The 15,293-nt window shown below is 45.5% G+C and overlaps 1 protein-coding gene across 1 annotated transcript in view; it reads left to right on the top strand.

Annotated features, from left to right (window-relative positions):
- The window catches only part of LOC118812751, a 53,985-nt gene that overhangs the window by 18,545 nt on the left and 20,147 nt on the right, over positions 1–15,293 (top strand). Inside the window, exons 7-12 of the mRNA XM_036577866.1 lie at positions 2,535–2,730; positions 3,702–3,833; positions 3,936–4,079; positions 5,133–5,271; positions 5,359–5,512; positions 7,516–7,646. Coding sequence (XP_036433759.1) covers positions 2,535–2,730; positions 3,702–3,833; positions 3,936–4,079; positions 5,133–5,271; positions 5,359–5,512; positions 7,516–7,646 — 896 coding nt within the window. The remainder of the gene's footprint in view (positions 1–2,534; positions 2,731–3,701; positions 3,834–3,935; positions 4,080–5,132; positions 5,272–5,358; positions 5,513–7,515; positions 7,647–15,293) is intronic.

Raw genomic sequence — 15,293 nt, 5'->3', positions numbered from 1 at the left:
CACTGCTTGTTGGGCAGTTGCTAAGGGCCTCTTGGATGGCGTTTGCAAAACGTTCTCGCAGTTCAGGGACTGATGTCTTGGCCGTGTTGATTCGGGGTTGTCCTTTTTGCTTTGATCGATGGATCCGCTTGGGCTGAAGACGCACCTTGCTGGCGACCATGGAGTGATCTGTGTCGCAGTCAGCGCTGTGGTAACTGCGTGTAGAGAGGACGCAGTTCAGCAACGTTCTTCTGGTGATGACGAGATCCAGCTGGTGCCAGTGATGCGATCTGGGGTGTCGCCAGGACACTCTGTGATTGGGCTTTGTGGGATAGAACGTGTTTGTGATGCAGAGGTCGTGAAGGGAGCATAGCTCAAGGAGTCTTTGCCCGTTCTCATTGAGTTTGCCGACACCAAAGTGGCCGATGCATCGGGGGCCAGGAGATGTGATCGGAACCAATCCGTGAATTAAAGTCACCGAGCAGGAACAAGTGTTCACTGACAGGGAACTTCTTGATGGCGGTCTCAAGCTCATCGTAAAACTCGTCCTTCGCTTCTGCTGAAGAGTATAGTGTAGGGGCATAGACACTCATGATGTTAACGGGACCTGAGGTGGCTGTGAGGCGAAGAGAAAGGATGCGATCTGTGCCTTGTAAAGGCGGTACAATTGAAGGCAGTAGAGAGTTTCTAACTGCACAACCTACGCCGTGCACACGGTGCTCCTCTGGGGTTTTTCCTTGCCAAAAGAATGTATAGTCCTTTTCTTTAAGGCTGCCGCCGTTTGATGGAAGTCTGGTTTCTTGCAGTGCTGCGATGTCAATAGCAAGTCTCTTGAGCTCGCGACTGATGACTGCCGTCTTCCTCGCGTCGTCGATCTGTTGTAGGTCATCAGAGAGGCCAGGACACATGGTCCTGACGTTCCAGGTTGTCAGTCTCAGCGCTGGCGGCTTTCTTGTCTGTCTTCCTTTTTTGCCTGGTGCACGGTTTACAATCTGCTCTTCGGTTTTTGTCCTGAGCTCCAAGCACCCAATGAAGCAGGTAGACCGTGACGGGTCAGCACCTTATTGGCCGGGGGCTGCCCAGTTTGAGGCAGGCAGTAGCTGACCAGTGGGACGCAAGGATCCCTCCCACCGTCGGAGACAACCCGTAGCGCCCGAGCTCACGCCAATATGCTCTAGGCTTATAACTCGTAACTGCTGTCTCCCGTGTTGTTTCTGTTGCTAAAGCAGCGGCACTGGAGTGACCTCTCCAGGGCGCAAGCCTGGGCGAAGTATATGGAGGTCCTGGGTTGCCCAGTCGTCAAGACCCCCCTCTCGGCCTCACCAGTGTAATCCAAAGGAATGCGAAGCAATACGTTTGGCACCAGGTTGGCTGCAGGAGCTGCCGGAGTCAGTTAGCACTGCACACTGGTCCGCCTTCGGGGCTCCACTCCTGATTTGAAGGGTCCCTTACACTTGGCCGTTGAAAACGTCTAGGGTCTCCTCCGCCCTCTTGCCGTTGTCCGCCTGAAGCAGATCCTCCACCTAGACATGGTGCAGTGTAAGCACCACCCCCTCAGTGGTTTTCTGTCAGGGTTTTCCTTCCCTTAGATGGACTGCCCTCCCAGGCTAACGAGTTCCATCTACCCGGTCATGTTAAACTATGAACTGAAGAAAACATAGATGAACACAGATGACCGTTTGGATGGTCAGTTCCTCCTGTGTGCTGGTTCAGTTCTCCTATTTCCTTCTCCACTAAACTGGACATCTCTGTGGTGTTTTTCATGCTGGAGCTGCTGTTTTTTCATTGGTGAATCTTTTAAATTTAACTGCGCGTCATTTGTATTGGTTTCTGAGCTGATACACTCATAATTTATTTTTAGCGAAGTAAAAGTATTTCAGTAAAATTTACTCAAGTGAGAGTAAAAGTACTATGATTTAATTCTCTCCAAAAAGTACCATTACAGGGAAAACTGTACTCAATTACAGTAATGAGAGTAAATGTAATTTGTTACTTACACCTCTGGATATCCCTGAAAAAGATGGCATCTAAAAGGCAGCATATGTTCCTTTAAAATGTGTTCAGTGTTAATGGAGCTTTCACAGATGTGCAGGTTACCCACTGATACCCCCCCCCCAACACCATGACAGATGCTGACAGGATGTGTTTTTGTATTTCTGTATTGACAACAGTTTGTCATAGCATTCTGAGCCCATGCGATGATCTCCATCACAGAAACATGCCAGATTTTAATGCAGTGTCATCTGAGGCGACAGCTTTGGTTTTTTGGGAAATTTCTCCAGATCTGAATCCTTTAATGATATTATGCACTGTAGAGAGTGAAATATATAAAATCCTTGCACTGTCTTGCTGGGAAACACCATCACACCATCCTCACTCATAAAGGACTCAGCCTTTCCTAGATGCTCTGTTTATGCTCAAGCATGATTAGATCATGATTAGAAAACTTTAGTTTAAGTTGCTCCAGTCTAAACTTTCTTGTAATGTGTTGCAAACTGGTTTTGTAGTTCCTTGTTGTGTCACAGTTGTAATTTTTGGACAATTCTTTTCAACAGAGATGAGAACTACAGGAATTGTGGTGAGACACTAAATGATCTTGGAATCTCTGAAGATGAAACAGTGCATTTCGTCTTGTCCACTTTTCATGATTTATCATCATCTTTGAATGAGGTCTTCTACTGTGACATTAAACCTTCAGCTCCACAATCACAGAAGGGCCTAAGCATCTTCTTCTCAACACTGCAAGCCATTGTAAGTCCTGTTACTGATGATATTTAATGTTATTATATTATAATTTTAATTTTTTATTCAGCTCAGTTCATCAACCAGTAATATCTTAGATCAAACATAAGATCTACATACATATCAGTCAGTAATTTATCAGTGATGCTTAGCTGAAATTAAAACTGGACACACTAAGCTGAACACTAAAATTAAAAAAATCAATTTTACTTATTGAAATCAATGTCTTCAATACCAGTGCATTACTGACTGAAAAATACATTTTAATGCATTCTGTGTTTCAGAAATCCTTTTTTCTTTGGTACAATTTTGACTCCAAACAGTTGCACTTCTGTCTAGAAAGTAGTTTGAAGCCAAACTGTTCTCACCTATAAAATAAACAGTGTCTAATGGGAGGAGCTCTGTTTATACTACATCACAAATACTGATTAAATAGGTTTTTTTTTCTTTTTACTTAAAAAATCCAACAAATCAGTTTTAATTTTCACTATTTATTACCTCATCATTGTGTCAGTATGTGCTGTTTGCAACTATTAAAGCTATTGGTTCTGTGATGTCTAGTAAAGAACAAACATTTTTTATTCCCTTAATTTAATATTCGTTTCAGCCAACCCCTCAAATTCTCAGGGTTATTACAGTCCAAAGCAAACTAGCAAACAAGTTATTCTTCAGTTATAGAAATGAGGAAGTCTGGCCCACCAGCAGTTTCTGCCCATTTATGGGGTAGCAAACAACAAAGTTTTATTTTTTTTCTGCAAATTTACTGTCACAGAGGTAGCAGATGGGTTGATAGTCACTGGATATTAAAACAAATGTCTCCTGTGGGTTTATCTGTGCTTGTTTGTTTGTTTGTTTGTTTATTACACATCTTTCAAATAGCACTTTCTTGTTAGGTTTTAAATGTTCCAGACTCCCTCATGGTGGTCAAATTTCTGGCTTGAGAGACAAAGTTTAAGCAAACTTGTGTTTTTGTCTCCTAGAAAATAAGGCATATTGGAGATGAGTTCAAGAAAGTGATCGCACACATTCGGAAATTGAGTGGATGCAATGCTCTGGCTCAAAGTCTGTACCAGCTCATCTGTAGAGCTACAGCTATTACAAGAATCCAGAAGGTATATTACTGTCAAAAACTGTTGAAAGACAAACATCTCTAACAAAACAATAATTGATGGAAGACAAAACATCAGTGATTCATGTCTTTCCAATCTTTCTAGGTTTCTGTTGTTGAAGGGCTGTACTTCCTCTTCAGGGAATTGCTGCCAAGCCCTACTAAACGATACGGGGACAAGATCATTGAGGATGGAGATGTTTTTGAGCATTCACCTGTTTGCTGGGCCTACCTTCTATCTCAGGAGAAGGTAAACATTTGTATAGTCTGTTTAGACAGTTATGCTTTACTTTCTTGTTTTAAAGGTAAGACAGTGTAATTATTGACTTTTTAATTTATTCTGCTGGTGTTTCTTTCATGAGGCTGCATATATTAATCTAGAGTTTCGATTACTTAAATAAAGCTGGTTGCAATCAAGAGCACATTAAAATGTATTAAACTTTATATTTGCTATACCCAACGCTGATCATCCACCTTTCTCACCTTGGTGAAAATGCTTCATTTTCCATTCTTTGATAGTCAGCTTGCACTGTGCATTTCTGGTGGTGCTGCCACCTGCTGGCCTGCATGATGCCTACAAATTTAATAAAATAAACCAGTGGTCACCAAACCTGCCTTGCTTTGCCTAGATCTCCAGGAGGAAGGTTGGCGACCAATGATCTGGACTGTTGCTTGACAAAAAGACGACTGTATCATGTTGTAGCACAGTACTGCATCACACTCTGAATGATTGAGAACAAAAATAAAATCCATTTGCTGACGGCAAATGATCTGATGCATCACTCTAGGCCAGGGGTCAGCAACGTGGCTCCGGAGCTAAATGCGGCTCTTTTACTGTCCTGTTGTGGCCATTTTAAGGTTAAACAAACTGATAAACAAGAAGCTGATTTCAGCCTCATGAACAGTAAAATGGTGAGAAACATTTTAAAGAAACTGTTCTACTTTAGTGGAAAAGTTTCCTGCTGGAGATGCGAGAAAAACTATAGCTGAGCTAAAGATTAAAGCAGAGCAAAGTGAGTCTGCAAAGTTAGTCTGCGTTTTTGTTTGTGTATATATATATATATATATATATATATATATATATATATATATATATATATATATATATATAAAATATTTTTTTGTGGCCCATGATAGTTCATATTGCAGATAAAATCAAAAGGAATATTCCTTGATAATATCTCTAAATGTGCACCAAAATATTTGTTGGACTTGGTTAAAGTTCTTTATTATGAATTGTTAGGTTGTTAGGTTGAAAAGAATCAAGAGACGGAGCAAACCTGTGCAATGTTTGTCTCTTTAGCTCGAGAGCTCAGAGCATGAAAATTATGCTCCAGTATCTCTGAAGGGTCAGTCGACAGGCCAGCGCTTCTCTGAGCCTGTACGAGTACCAGGAGTGCCTGAGGTTTTTGACAGGGAGTATGTTCTGGAGAAGATAAAGGGTGAGATTAAACTCTGTTTAAATCCTGAACTTTACTGTTTACAGTTATGAAAACTCCATCACTGTGTTAAACAATCAATTCCTTCAGAGGGTGAGAAAATCCCCAACTGCACTGAGGAGAACCTCAGAGAGGAATCAATTCAAAGAGCCACTGATGTTGAGAAGATTTTGCTGAGTCTGCCACCATCAATTGATACTTTCCCACTTTGGATTTCATATGATGCTGCCCGGTCGAGTGCCAGGTATTAATAATTTTAACAGTCAGGTAACACTTTAGTAAAAGATGACATTACACTGCCTATGTAATGCTCTTATTACTATATTTTACAAATAAGCTAATAAGGGCATTATAAGACCATCATATATCCCCACTGTACTGAAGTGTTACCATCATTTTTCAAAACAAAATAATACATTAGCAGCAAATTTTATTTTATCATTAAAAATGTGTAGTAGTTCCATGAATATTTGGCTGTTGACAAAAGACAGAAGTAATTACTTTATCTGTCTACCACAGCATATTGGAGTTGAAATGAAAGAATGGCTATGAGCTCAAAGTGCAACCATTTTCATACATTTCTCCCCATTTCGTAATTAGACAAACAGCTGTTTTTCGGCCAGGTGTGTTATTTTACCTACATGTAAATATAGGAGTTAATTTACGGTGTGGCTTTTGCATTTGGAATATGTTTTGGTTAACTCTCAGTATAAAGTCAAATAGCTTGTTACATTCTTAAAAAGAAAGGATGAACTGGTCAGCTTAGAAACACCTTAAGGCTCAGAAGACCCTGAAAACAATGTTGGATGATGGAAGCATTCCTTCCTTTCATAACGGCTGAACAGATCAAGAACATCTTCCAGGAGAAAGGTGTATCTGTGTCAAAGTCACGAATCAAGAGACGACTTCACAAGGAACATGCCCCAGGAGAACGTCGCTGTGCCCCACTAAAATCACAGAAAAGTCAAAAAGAAAGCTATGATGCAGTTGTGCACCTACGACTAATTGGCAAGCAAAGTGATAAGGCTATACCCCGCTTAATTCTGTGTGTGCCCCAGTCTAACAAGTATGTTACGACCCCTTTGTACTGTCCACACAGGATTTAGTCTAGTCCAGGGGAAATGGGGTAGCTACATAAAAGCAAATAGACCAGCACACCGATTTAATGCTCAAGTGAACAGGTTGTATTATGCATAAAGGCAAACAGTCACAAAGGTGTTGCCTTCAGGGTGGGCTGACAGCAAAATAACCAAAATAACAAACAAAAACCTCTAACCCTAATATATATATATATATATATATATATATATATATATATATATATATATATATTTCAAAATAAATGGCACCCACCCCTACATAGTCGTGACTTCTAAGTTATATTGCTGAGGAACAGTCAATACAGTACGTGTATTGATGTAATAGATAAAATCTAAACACCATTTAATCTCAATCACTAGTACAAACATTAGAAATCAGGTGAACAACAACATTAAGAGAGCAGCAAAAAACACAACTTCCCTAGAGACCGCTATGGACCACATGGTGAAAACACAGCAGGCCAACTGTATTGCATGGCTGTTGTTTTTTAAAGGGAGAATCTTCATTGAGCCACCAATCACAGCACCCACGGTAGTCAGCTGACATCAGTCCCTCCAGATCAGGTGATCCAAACAGCTCCACCTAGGAAACAGAGAAAGAAAGAAAAACACAAAAGACCAGCAGGGGGCAGCAGCAGAGGCATCTTGGATGTAACCAGTAGTCTTGAAACACCCCTGATTTGGGTATAAAAACCCTTAAGTTAAAGCTGAAAGTCTGCCCTGTGAGCTCATAGTTATTATTTACTTTCTACTTAAATATCGCTGCCGGATCAAAACCTTGTATTTCCAAAATAGTAACTTTATAGGAGAAAGAAAAAAACTTTTTTTTACTTCTAATGTAAGTCAGTGAAACCAGACATCTTTTCATTTCATTTTGGGCCATTTATCATGAAATTTACAGACAATGTAAAAGGCAATAGACATTTTCAAATTATGTCAAAAACTGAAAAATGACAAAAATGGAGATACAAGGTTTTATTCAGACAGCAGTGATATGCTGGGGTAAACAGCAAAAATAACAATAGCTTTAGTCACATCCAAATATTTAGACCTGAGTGTGATGCCATAAAATAGGATTACTGCGCATTACAGTATCAGTTACAGAGTTCTTTAGTGGTGTTCTTTGGTTATCGTTCTGTAATTTCAGAATAAGTCCAGAGAAAACATACGTTCAGCTGAGTAAGGAACTTGCAGAGTACCCCCACATAAACATAACTCCGCCACTACAGCTGAAGTCTCTGGGAGTTGATGGACCACGCTTGGTGCATCTCAGTGAAGGTAAGCTGTCATTTTATACAGTTTTCTTTTGATTTTTGTTAAATTAAACAAAATGTGAGAGAAATGTAACTATTAATTTAAGCAAATTTATCTGACAAAACAAAAAATTTTATCAAGTAACTTTTTTTTAACACATCCATGTCTCTTAAAAGGCATTATGGAAATTGTCACAAAGACAGTGTTCCCATTCAAGAACTGTTACACAGTCATCAAATACTGCTTACTTTACTGGGGTATAAATATGGGGCCAAATTCCCCTCATTTATCAACTTGGGGAAGACTAGAGGATACACATATGGACTGATACGAAAGTGTGCTGACCTATCAGGCAGTCAGCCAATGGCTATTTGCAGAAGACAGGATGACAGAACTACAATTAGCTTTCACCTTCATGGTTTCAGGGATTTCCTGGTTTGTTTCTGCCCCTGTCTAGTTTGTTTCCTTGCTCCATGTGCCTTTGTTTTGGTTTTAGCTCCTCCCCTGTCCTGCCATGTCAACACTCTCCACCTGTTCCTAGTTCTTGGCCCTGCCCTTATTAAGTGTTCTCAGGGGTTCATTGTCATCAGTGTTTGGATGTATACCCCTGGTTGTGTGCTTTGAGTTTTCTGGGTGTTTTGTGTTCTCAGGCCCTGTTTTCCTTATTCCTTGTTAGTGTTCAAAATTTTTATGTCCATGTTTTCCTTCTGTTGTAGTATTTAGTTATTGAATGTTCTTTCTTTGTTTTGGTACTTTGAGGATTCTTTCATCACGGTTTCACACAATTTCCATGTACACTGATCAATAAATCCAGCTGTCATAACACGTCACTTCACTTGAAAGTATAATGACACAATATAATGTGAGAAAAATCTGTTAAATTACAGACGTGATGTGAAGTTGACAAAAGCTGCCTTTCTGACAAAGGATGCCCACCAAAGTCAACCTTGATTGATAATCTTATGTATGTATCGTGTAGCCTTATGTATATTTAAACATTGAAAAGACTGAAGCTGCTGCACTTTCAAATACAACCCAAATAAAAAAAAACACAATCCAAGATCAATTAAAAACAAGGCCAGAGAATGCAGCGTCATAACCAGTGTGAAACCCCCCCTGGTATTCAGGGGTCCCGTGTTGTCTGTCTGCTCACTCTCTCTCCATAGTGGCGCTGATGCTTCAGTGTCAGTAAATGTTTGTTTTATCAGTTGTTCTTCTGTAGAGTCTCTGTTCTAGTGCGGTTCTGCGCTCTTCCTCACAGTAACTGAGATCTTCCTCGTCTCCTCTTCTGTAGAGTCTCTGTTCTAGTGCGGTTCTGCGCTCTTCCTCACAGTAACTGAGATCTTCCTCGTCTCCTCTTCTGTAGAGTCTCTGTTCTAGTGCGGTTCTGCGCTCTTCCTCACAGTAACTGAGATCTTCCTCGTCTCCTTTTCTGTAGAGTCTCTGTTCTAGTGCGGTTCTGCGCTCTTCCTCACATTAACTGAGATCTTCCTCGTCTCCTCTTCTGTAAAGTCTCTGTTCTAGTGCGGTTCTGCGCTCTTCCTCACAGTAACTGAGATCTTCCTCGTCTCCTTTTCTGTAGAGTCTCTGTTCTAGTGCGGTTCTGCGCTCTTCCTCACAGTAACTGAGATCTTCCTCGTCTCCTCTTCTGTAGAGTCTCTGTTCTAGTGCGGTTCTGCGCTCTTCCTCACAGTAACTGAGATCTTCCTCGTCTCCTCTTCTGTAGAGTCTCTGTTCTAGTGCGGTTCTGCGCTCTTCATCACAGTAACTGAGATCTTCCTCGTCTCCTCTTCTGTAGAGTCTCTGTTCTAGTGCGGTTCTGCGCTCTTCCTCACAGTAACTGAGATCTTCCTCGTCTCCTCTTCTGTAGAGTCTCTGTTCTAGTGCGGTTCTGCGCTCTTCCTCACAGTAACTGAGATCTTCCTCGTCTCCTCTTCTGTAGAGTCTCTGTTCTAGTGCGGTTCTGCGCTCTTCCTCACAGTAACTGAGATCTTCCTCGTCTCCTCTTCTGTAGAGTCTCTGTTCTAGTGCGGTTCTGCGCTCTTCCTCACAGTAACTGAGATCCTCCTCGTCTCCTCTTCTGTAGAGTCTCTGTTCTAGTGCGGTTCTGCGCTCTTCCTCACAGTAACTGAGATCTTCCTCGTCTCCTCTTCTGTCTTCAGTGTGAGAAATGAGGAACAGTCACTCTTCACTCCAAACTCTTGGGAAACTGGGCGAGTTTTCAGATTTACAGATCTGCTGCAGCTCATTGTAAAGTGTTTCAGAGGAATCCGGGCAGAGTTACAGTTTCTAGGCTAGGAAGGACCAACTGGGTGAACCAGTCTGCTACGGCGCCACCCTGAGGCAGAGCAGTGCTACAGCTCTCATTAGTTAAGAGCACCAGAGACAGAAGCTGATAAACAATGAGCTTTCCCTGAATTTGTATTTGAGCATCTATTTTTCCCCCAACAGACGGCACAACATCATAATAAGTTTATTTACAGAGACTCCCCAGAATTTTTATTTTGAGACATATAGGGGGTCCAAGAGGTTAAGTAGGGGTCCAGCACCATCTAGAACCCCCTAGAACACCCTGTATTTGATACCTTGGTCGTAACCAAAAACTGAACCAGATACAAGACCAGTCAAAACTGCAGAGTCACTACCCAGACAACAAATGTACACTGCGCCTGATTAGGGCCAAACGTAGCGCTGCATCCAGTCCGGATCCGCAAAGCAGAGCTGGCCCGGTGTCTTTTTGCACAACGGCCCAGTACCGGAACTGATCTGTTTTACGGATCTGCGCCAAAACAGATTCAAAACTGGCCCAGATGAGCAAAGAACAGCGTTACATCTGGCCCTGACTTGGTGCAGGTCTGAATATTATCTTCATATCTGGCCCAAATGTGGCACAGACCCAGTTCAGAAGAGTTCCAAGCTCAAGTTGATATAAGCAGCTGTCTCTGGAACGGATCCGGCCCTGACTTGTTGCATCTGCACCGGATCCGTTCCAGAGTCAACAACAGCTCCATATCCCACATAATTATTCACAAATCATTAATAATGAATGTTTTCAAAAAACTGTGAATTCAAAAAGGGAAATATAAAACCAAACACCTCAAAAAAAGGTTTATTGAATGTCATTATGTTTTCAACACAGCATTTTTTTTGAAAAATGAATTTAAACAAGAAAAAATACAATGCCATTACTGAGGTGTAGACTTATCAGCAAAAAATCCTGCCATTAAAGAAGCGATAATTAGCTGCTTTGCTTTCAATTGTAATAAACTGACATAAAAAAGAGACTTTAACACTGATAGACTGATAAACTCTGCTCATGTCATCACAATAATGAAAGGTAACTGGCAATCTGAATACTAAATACTACCATGCTGAGTTTTACAATGTCAAATTGTCACAAAGTGTGACCATTGAGAAGTGACAACTGTATCAGTGAAGCACAGTTCAACTAAAATGAATTGGAGTATAAAACAATACAATATAAAATACTACAATATAAAATAATACCAGCCAATATTGTTAAGTGTTAACATAATTTCCAGCCTCTTAACAATCATTACTGGTATCAGTCACAGTTTTCATATTGGTTGGGCTCTAATCCATGTTCTGGAATTCAAATCACTTAAAATTCTTACAGTTCATCACTGCTGCGGTCGACAGCTGAACGGTGAACTGAACGGTAACAATCTTTACAACCTTTTTTTCAGCTCTCATTGAGGAAGCCCATTATTTACAGATACCATCCAGTACCTGCTTCAGCCAACCCTACATTAAACTGAACCAAGTGTGCTGCTGATGAAATTGAACAAATCCATGCAATGAATGGTGCTGCAGCAAGAAAGCAGGAAAAAAAAAAAAAAGTTGTTTTCGTCTATCCAACATAGTAATAACTTTATTTAAAACAGAGCTGTCACTATTGATTATTTTATAGTAATTGAATAATCTAGCGATTTCTCCTAGACTTAATCTAGATTTTTTGATGTACACAGAAATTGTAATAGCGATTACAATTACAACACTGAAAATACATGATAAGAATGAGTCTGCTGCCAGAGGAGTACTGGCACTACTGTCCCATTAAGAGTCTGACCAAGTCATTGGTTGGCCCAAATCAGCCAATATTTGCAGCCCACAGTTTTATTGGGGTCATGACCTTTCAAAGGGTGGGTGAAATCTTAGAAGAAGAATGTTCACCCTATAGCAGACATGGAGCAAGTAAAGATATAAAGAAGTGGTGAAAGAGGTTGGTTACAGAGGAAAACAACAGAGGCCAGTCTAGATAAAATGGCTAAAAAAAGGGCGTGAAAGAGGCTGGCCCTGGCAGAGAGATGTAGAAGGCTGACCCTTGTGGATAGGTGTAGGAGGCTGGCCCTGGTGGGGAGAGGTGTAGGAGGCTGGCCCTGGTGGGGAGAGGTGTAGGAAGCTGGCCCTGGCGGGGAGAGGTGTAGGAGGCTGGCCCTGGTGGGGAGAGGTGTAGGAAGCTGGCCCTGGCGGAGAGAGGTGTAGGAGGCTGGCTGGCCCTGGCGGAGAGGTGTAGGAGGCTGGCTGGTCCTGGCGGAGAGGTGTAGGAGGCTGGTCCTGGCGGAGAGGTGTAGGAGGCTGGCTGGCCCTGGCGGGAAGAGGGTAGGAGGCTGGCTGGCCCTGGCGGGAAGAGGTGTAGGAGGCTGGCTGGCCCTGGCGGGGAGAGGTGTAGGAGGCTGGTCCTGGAGGAGAGGTGTAGGAGGCTGGGGTGTAGGAGGCTGGCTGGCCCTGGCGGAGAGGTGTAGGAGACTGGCCCTGGCGAAGAGGTGTAGGAGGCTGGCCCTGGCGGGGCGAGGTGTAGGAGACTGGCCCTGGCGGAGAGGTGTAGGAGACTGGCCCTGGCGGAGAGGTGTAGGAGACTGGCCCTGGCGGGGAGAGGTGTAGGAAACTGGCCCTGGCGGGGAGAGGTGTAGGAGGCTGGCCCTGGCAGGGAGGTGTAGAAGGCTGGCCCTGGTGGGGAGAGGTGTAACAGACTGGCCCTGGTGGAGAGGTGTAGGAGACTGGCCCTGGCGGAGAGGTGTAGGAGACTGGCCCTGGCGGAGAAGTGTAGGAGGCTGGCCCTGGCGGGGAGAGGTGTAGGAAACTGGCCCTGGCGGAGAGGTGTAGGAGGCTGGCCCTGGCGGAGAGGTGTAGGAGACTGGCCCTGGCGGGGAGAGGTGTAGGAGGCTGGCTGGCCCTGGCGGGGAGAGGTGTAGGAGGCTGGTCCTGGCGGAGAGGTGTAAGAGGCTGGGGTGTAGGAGGCTGGCTGGCCCTGGCGGAGAGGTGTAGGAGACTGGCCCTGGCGGGGAGGTGTAGGAGGCTGGCCCTGGCGGGGCGAGGTGTAGGAGACTGGCCCTGGCGGGGCGAGGTGTAGGAGACTGGCCCTGGCGGAGAGGTGTAGGAGACTGGCCCTGGCGGAGAGGTGTAGGAGGCTGGCCCTGGCGGGGAGAGGTGTAGGAGACTGGCCCTGGCGGGGAGAGGTGTAGGAGGCTGGCCCTGGTGGGGAGAGGTGTAACAGACTGGCCCTGGTGGAGAGGTGTAGGAGACTGGCCCTGGCGGGGAGAGGTGTAGGAGGCTGGCCCGGGCGGGGAGAGGTGTAGGAGGCTGGCTGGCCCTGGCGGGAAGAGGTGTAGGAGGCTGGCTGGCCCTGGCGGGGAGAGGTGTAGGAGGCTGGTCCTGGCAGAGAGGTGTAGGAGGCTGGCCCTGGCGGGGAGAGGTGTAGGAGACTGGCCCTGGCGGGGAGAGGTGTAGGAGACTGGTGGCCCTGGCGGGGAGAGGTGTAGGAGGCTGGCTGGCCCTGGCGGGGAGAGGTGTAGGAGGCTGGCTGGCCCTGGCGGGGAGAGGTGTAGGAGGCTGGTCCTGGCGGAGAGGTGTAGGAGGCTGGGGTGTAGGAGGCTGGCTGGCCCTGGCGGAGAGGTGTAGGAGACTGGCCCTGGCGAAGAGGTGTAGGAGGCTGGCCCTGGCGGAGAGGTGTAGGAGGCTGGCCCTGGCGGGGAGGTGTAGAAGGCTGGCCCTGGTGGGGAGAGGTGTAACAGACTGGCCCTGGTGGAGAGGTGTAGGAGACTGGCCCTGGCGGAGAGGTGTAGGAGACTGGCCCTGGCGGAGAAGTGTAGGAGACTGGCCCTGGCGGGGAGAGGTGAAGGAAACTGGCCCTGGCGGAGAGGTGTAGGAGGCTGGCCCTGGCGGAGAGGTGTAGGAGACTGGCCCTGGCGGGGCGAGGTGTAGGAGACTGGCCCTGGCGGTGAGGTGTAGAAGGCTGACCCTGGCGGGGCGAGGTGTAGGAGACTGGCCCTGGCGGGGCGAGGTGTAGGAGACTGGCACTGGCAGAGAGGTGTAGGAGGCTGGCCCTGGCGGTGAGGTGTAGAAGGCTGGCCCTGGCGGGGCGAGGTGTAGGAGACTGGCCCTGGCGGTGAGGTGTAGAAGGCTGGCCCTGGCGGGGCAAGGTGTAGGAGACTGGCCCTGGCGGAGAGGTGTAGGAGGCTGGCCCTGGCGGGGAGAGGTGTAGGAGACTGGCCCTGGCGGGGAGAGGTGTAGGAGACTGGCCCTGGCGGGGAGAGGTGTAGGAGACTGGTCCTGGCGGGGAGAGGTGTAGGAGGCTGGCCCTGGTGGGGAGAGGTGTAGGAGACTGGCCCTGGCGGGGAGAGGTGTAGGAGACTGGCCCTGGCGGGGAGAGGTGTAGGAGACTGGTCCTGGCAGAGAGGTGTAGGAGGCTGGCCCTGGCGGGGAGAGGTGTAGGAGACTGGTCCTGGCGGAGAGGTGTAGGAGGCTGGCCCTGGCGGGGAGAGGTGTAGGAGACTGGCCCTGGCGGGGAGAGGTGTAGGAGACCGGCCCTGGCGGGGAGGTGTAGGAGACTGGCCCTGGCGGAGAGGTGTAGGAGGCTGGCCCTGGCGGGGAGGTGTAGGAGGCTGGCCCTGGCGGGGAGGTGTAGGAGGCTGGCCCTGGCGGAGAGGCAAAATTTGTTTTTAACTTAAAGACAATCAAAGAGAAAACGCTAACGGTAATTTGTTTTAACAGAACTAAAATCGTCTGTACTCCTCTACCAACAAGCTTATTTGATTATCAAATTGAATAAAATATTTAAAAATAAATGTAATAATTTAAACAAATGTAATAATTTGTGATACCTGATCAAACATGTACAGATATCGAAAGGAATGATTAACTTACCTCAAAGTCAGCAGCAAACTTTTTAGGTCAGTATCAGCGGATGACTGTAGACTGCTGAGCAGGAACAAAGAAAGGGGAATGTTTTTTAATTAGGCGCGTCCGTTTTATACATCAGGCCTTGGCCTGAGCCCGGTAACAGTTACCGAGCTGCCGCAGTAACAGCCCATAATGACGGTAAAACACGGTCTTTTATTGGTTTATTTAATGCAAACCATAGCGTGAAACAGTATTCCGACACGTCCACATGACCGAGCTGCGGGAGTTAAACGCGCTTGGTGCTGCATGTATGTTTAAAAAAAAACGGCTGCGTTACTGTGGCCGTTTTAGGACCACCTGAGACCACCACAGACCACCACAGACCATGTCTCAGCTTTCACACAATCAGGCTACACACCACATCGGACGGTAAAGTTCGTGTGACATTCGCAGTTACGTTCTGTGTTATTGGATTAATTACGGTTTCATGGCCAAATTAAAGATAAACACAACAACCCCAGTTTGTAC

Source organism: Colossoma macropomum, unplaced genomic scaffold (genome assembly GCF_904425465.1).
Source record: "Colossoma macropomum unplaced genomic scaffold, Colossoma_macropomum, whole genome shotgun sequence".
Lineage (NCBI taxonomy): Eukaryota > Metazoa > Chordata > Actinopteri > Characiformes > Serrasalmidae > Colossoma > Colossoma macropomum.
This window is presented reverse-complemented; position numbering and strand designations above follow the sequence as displayed.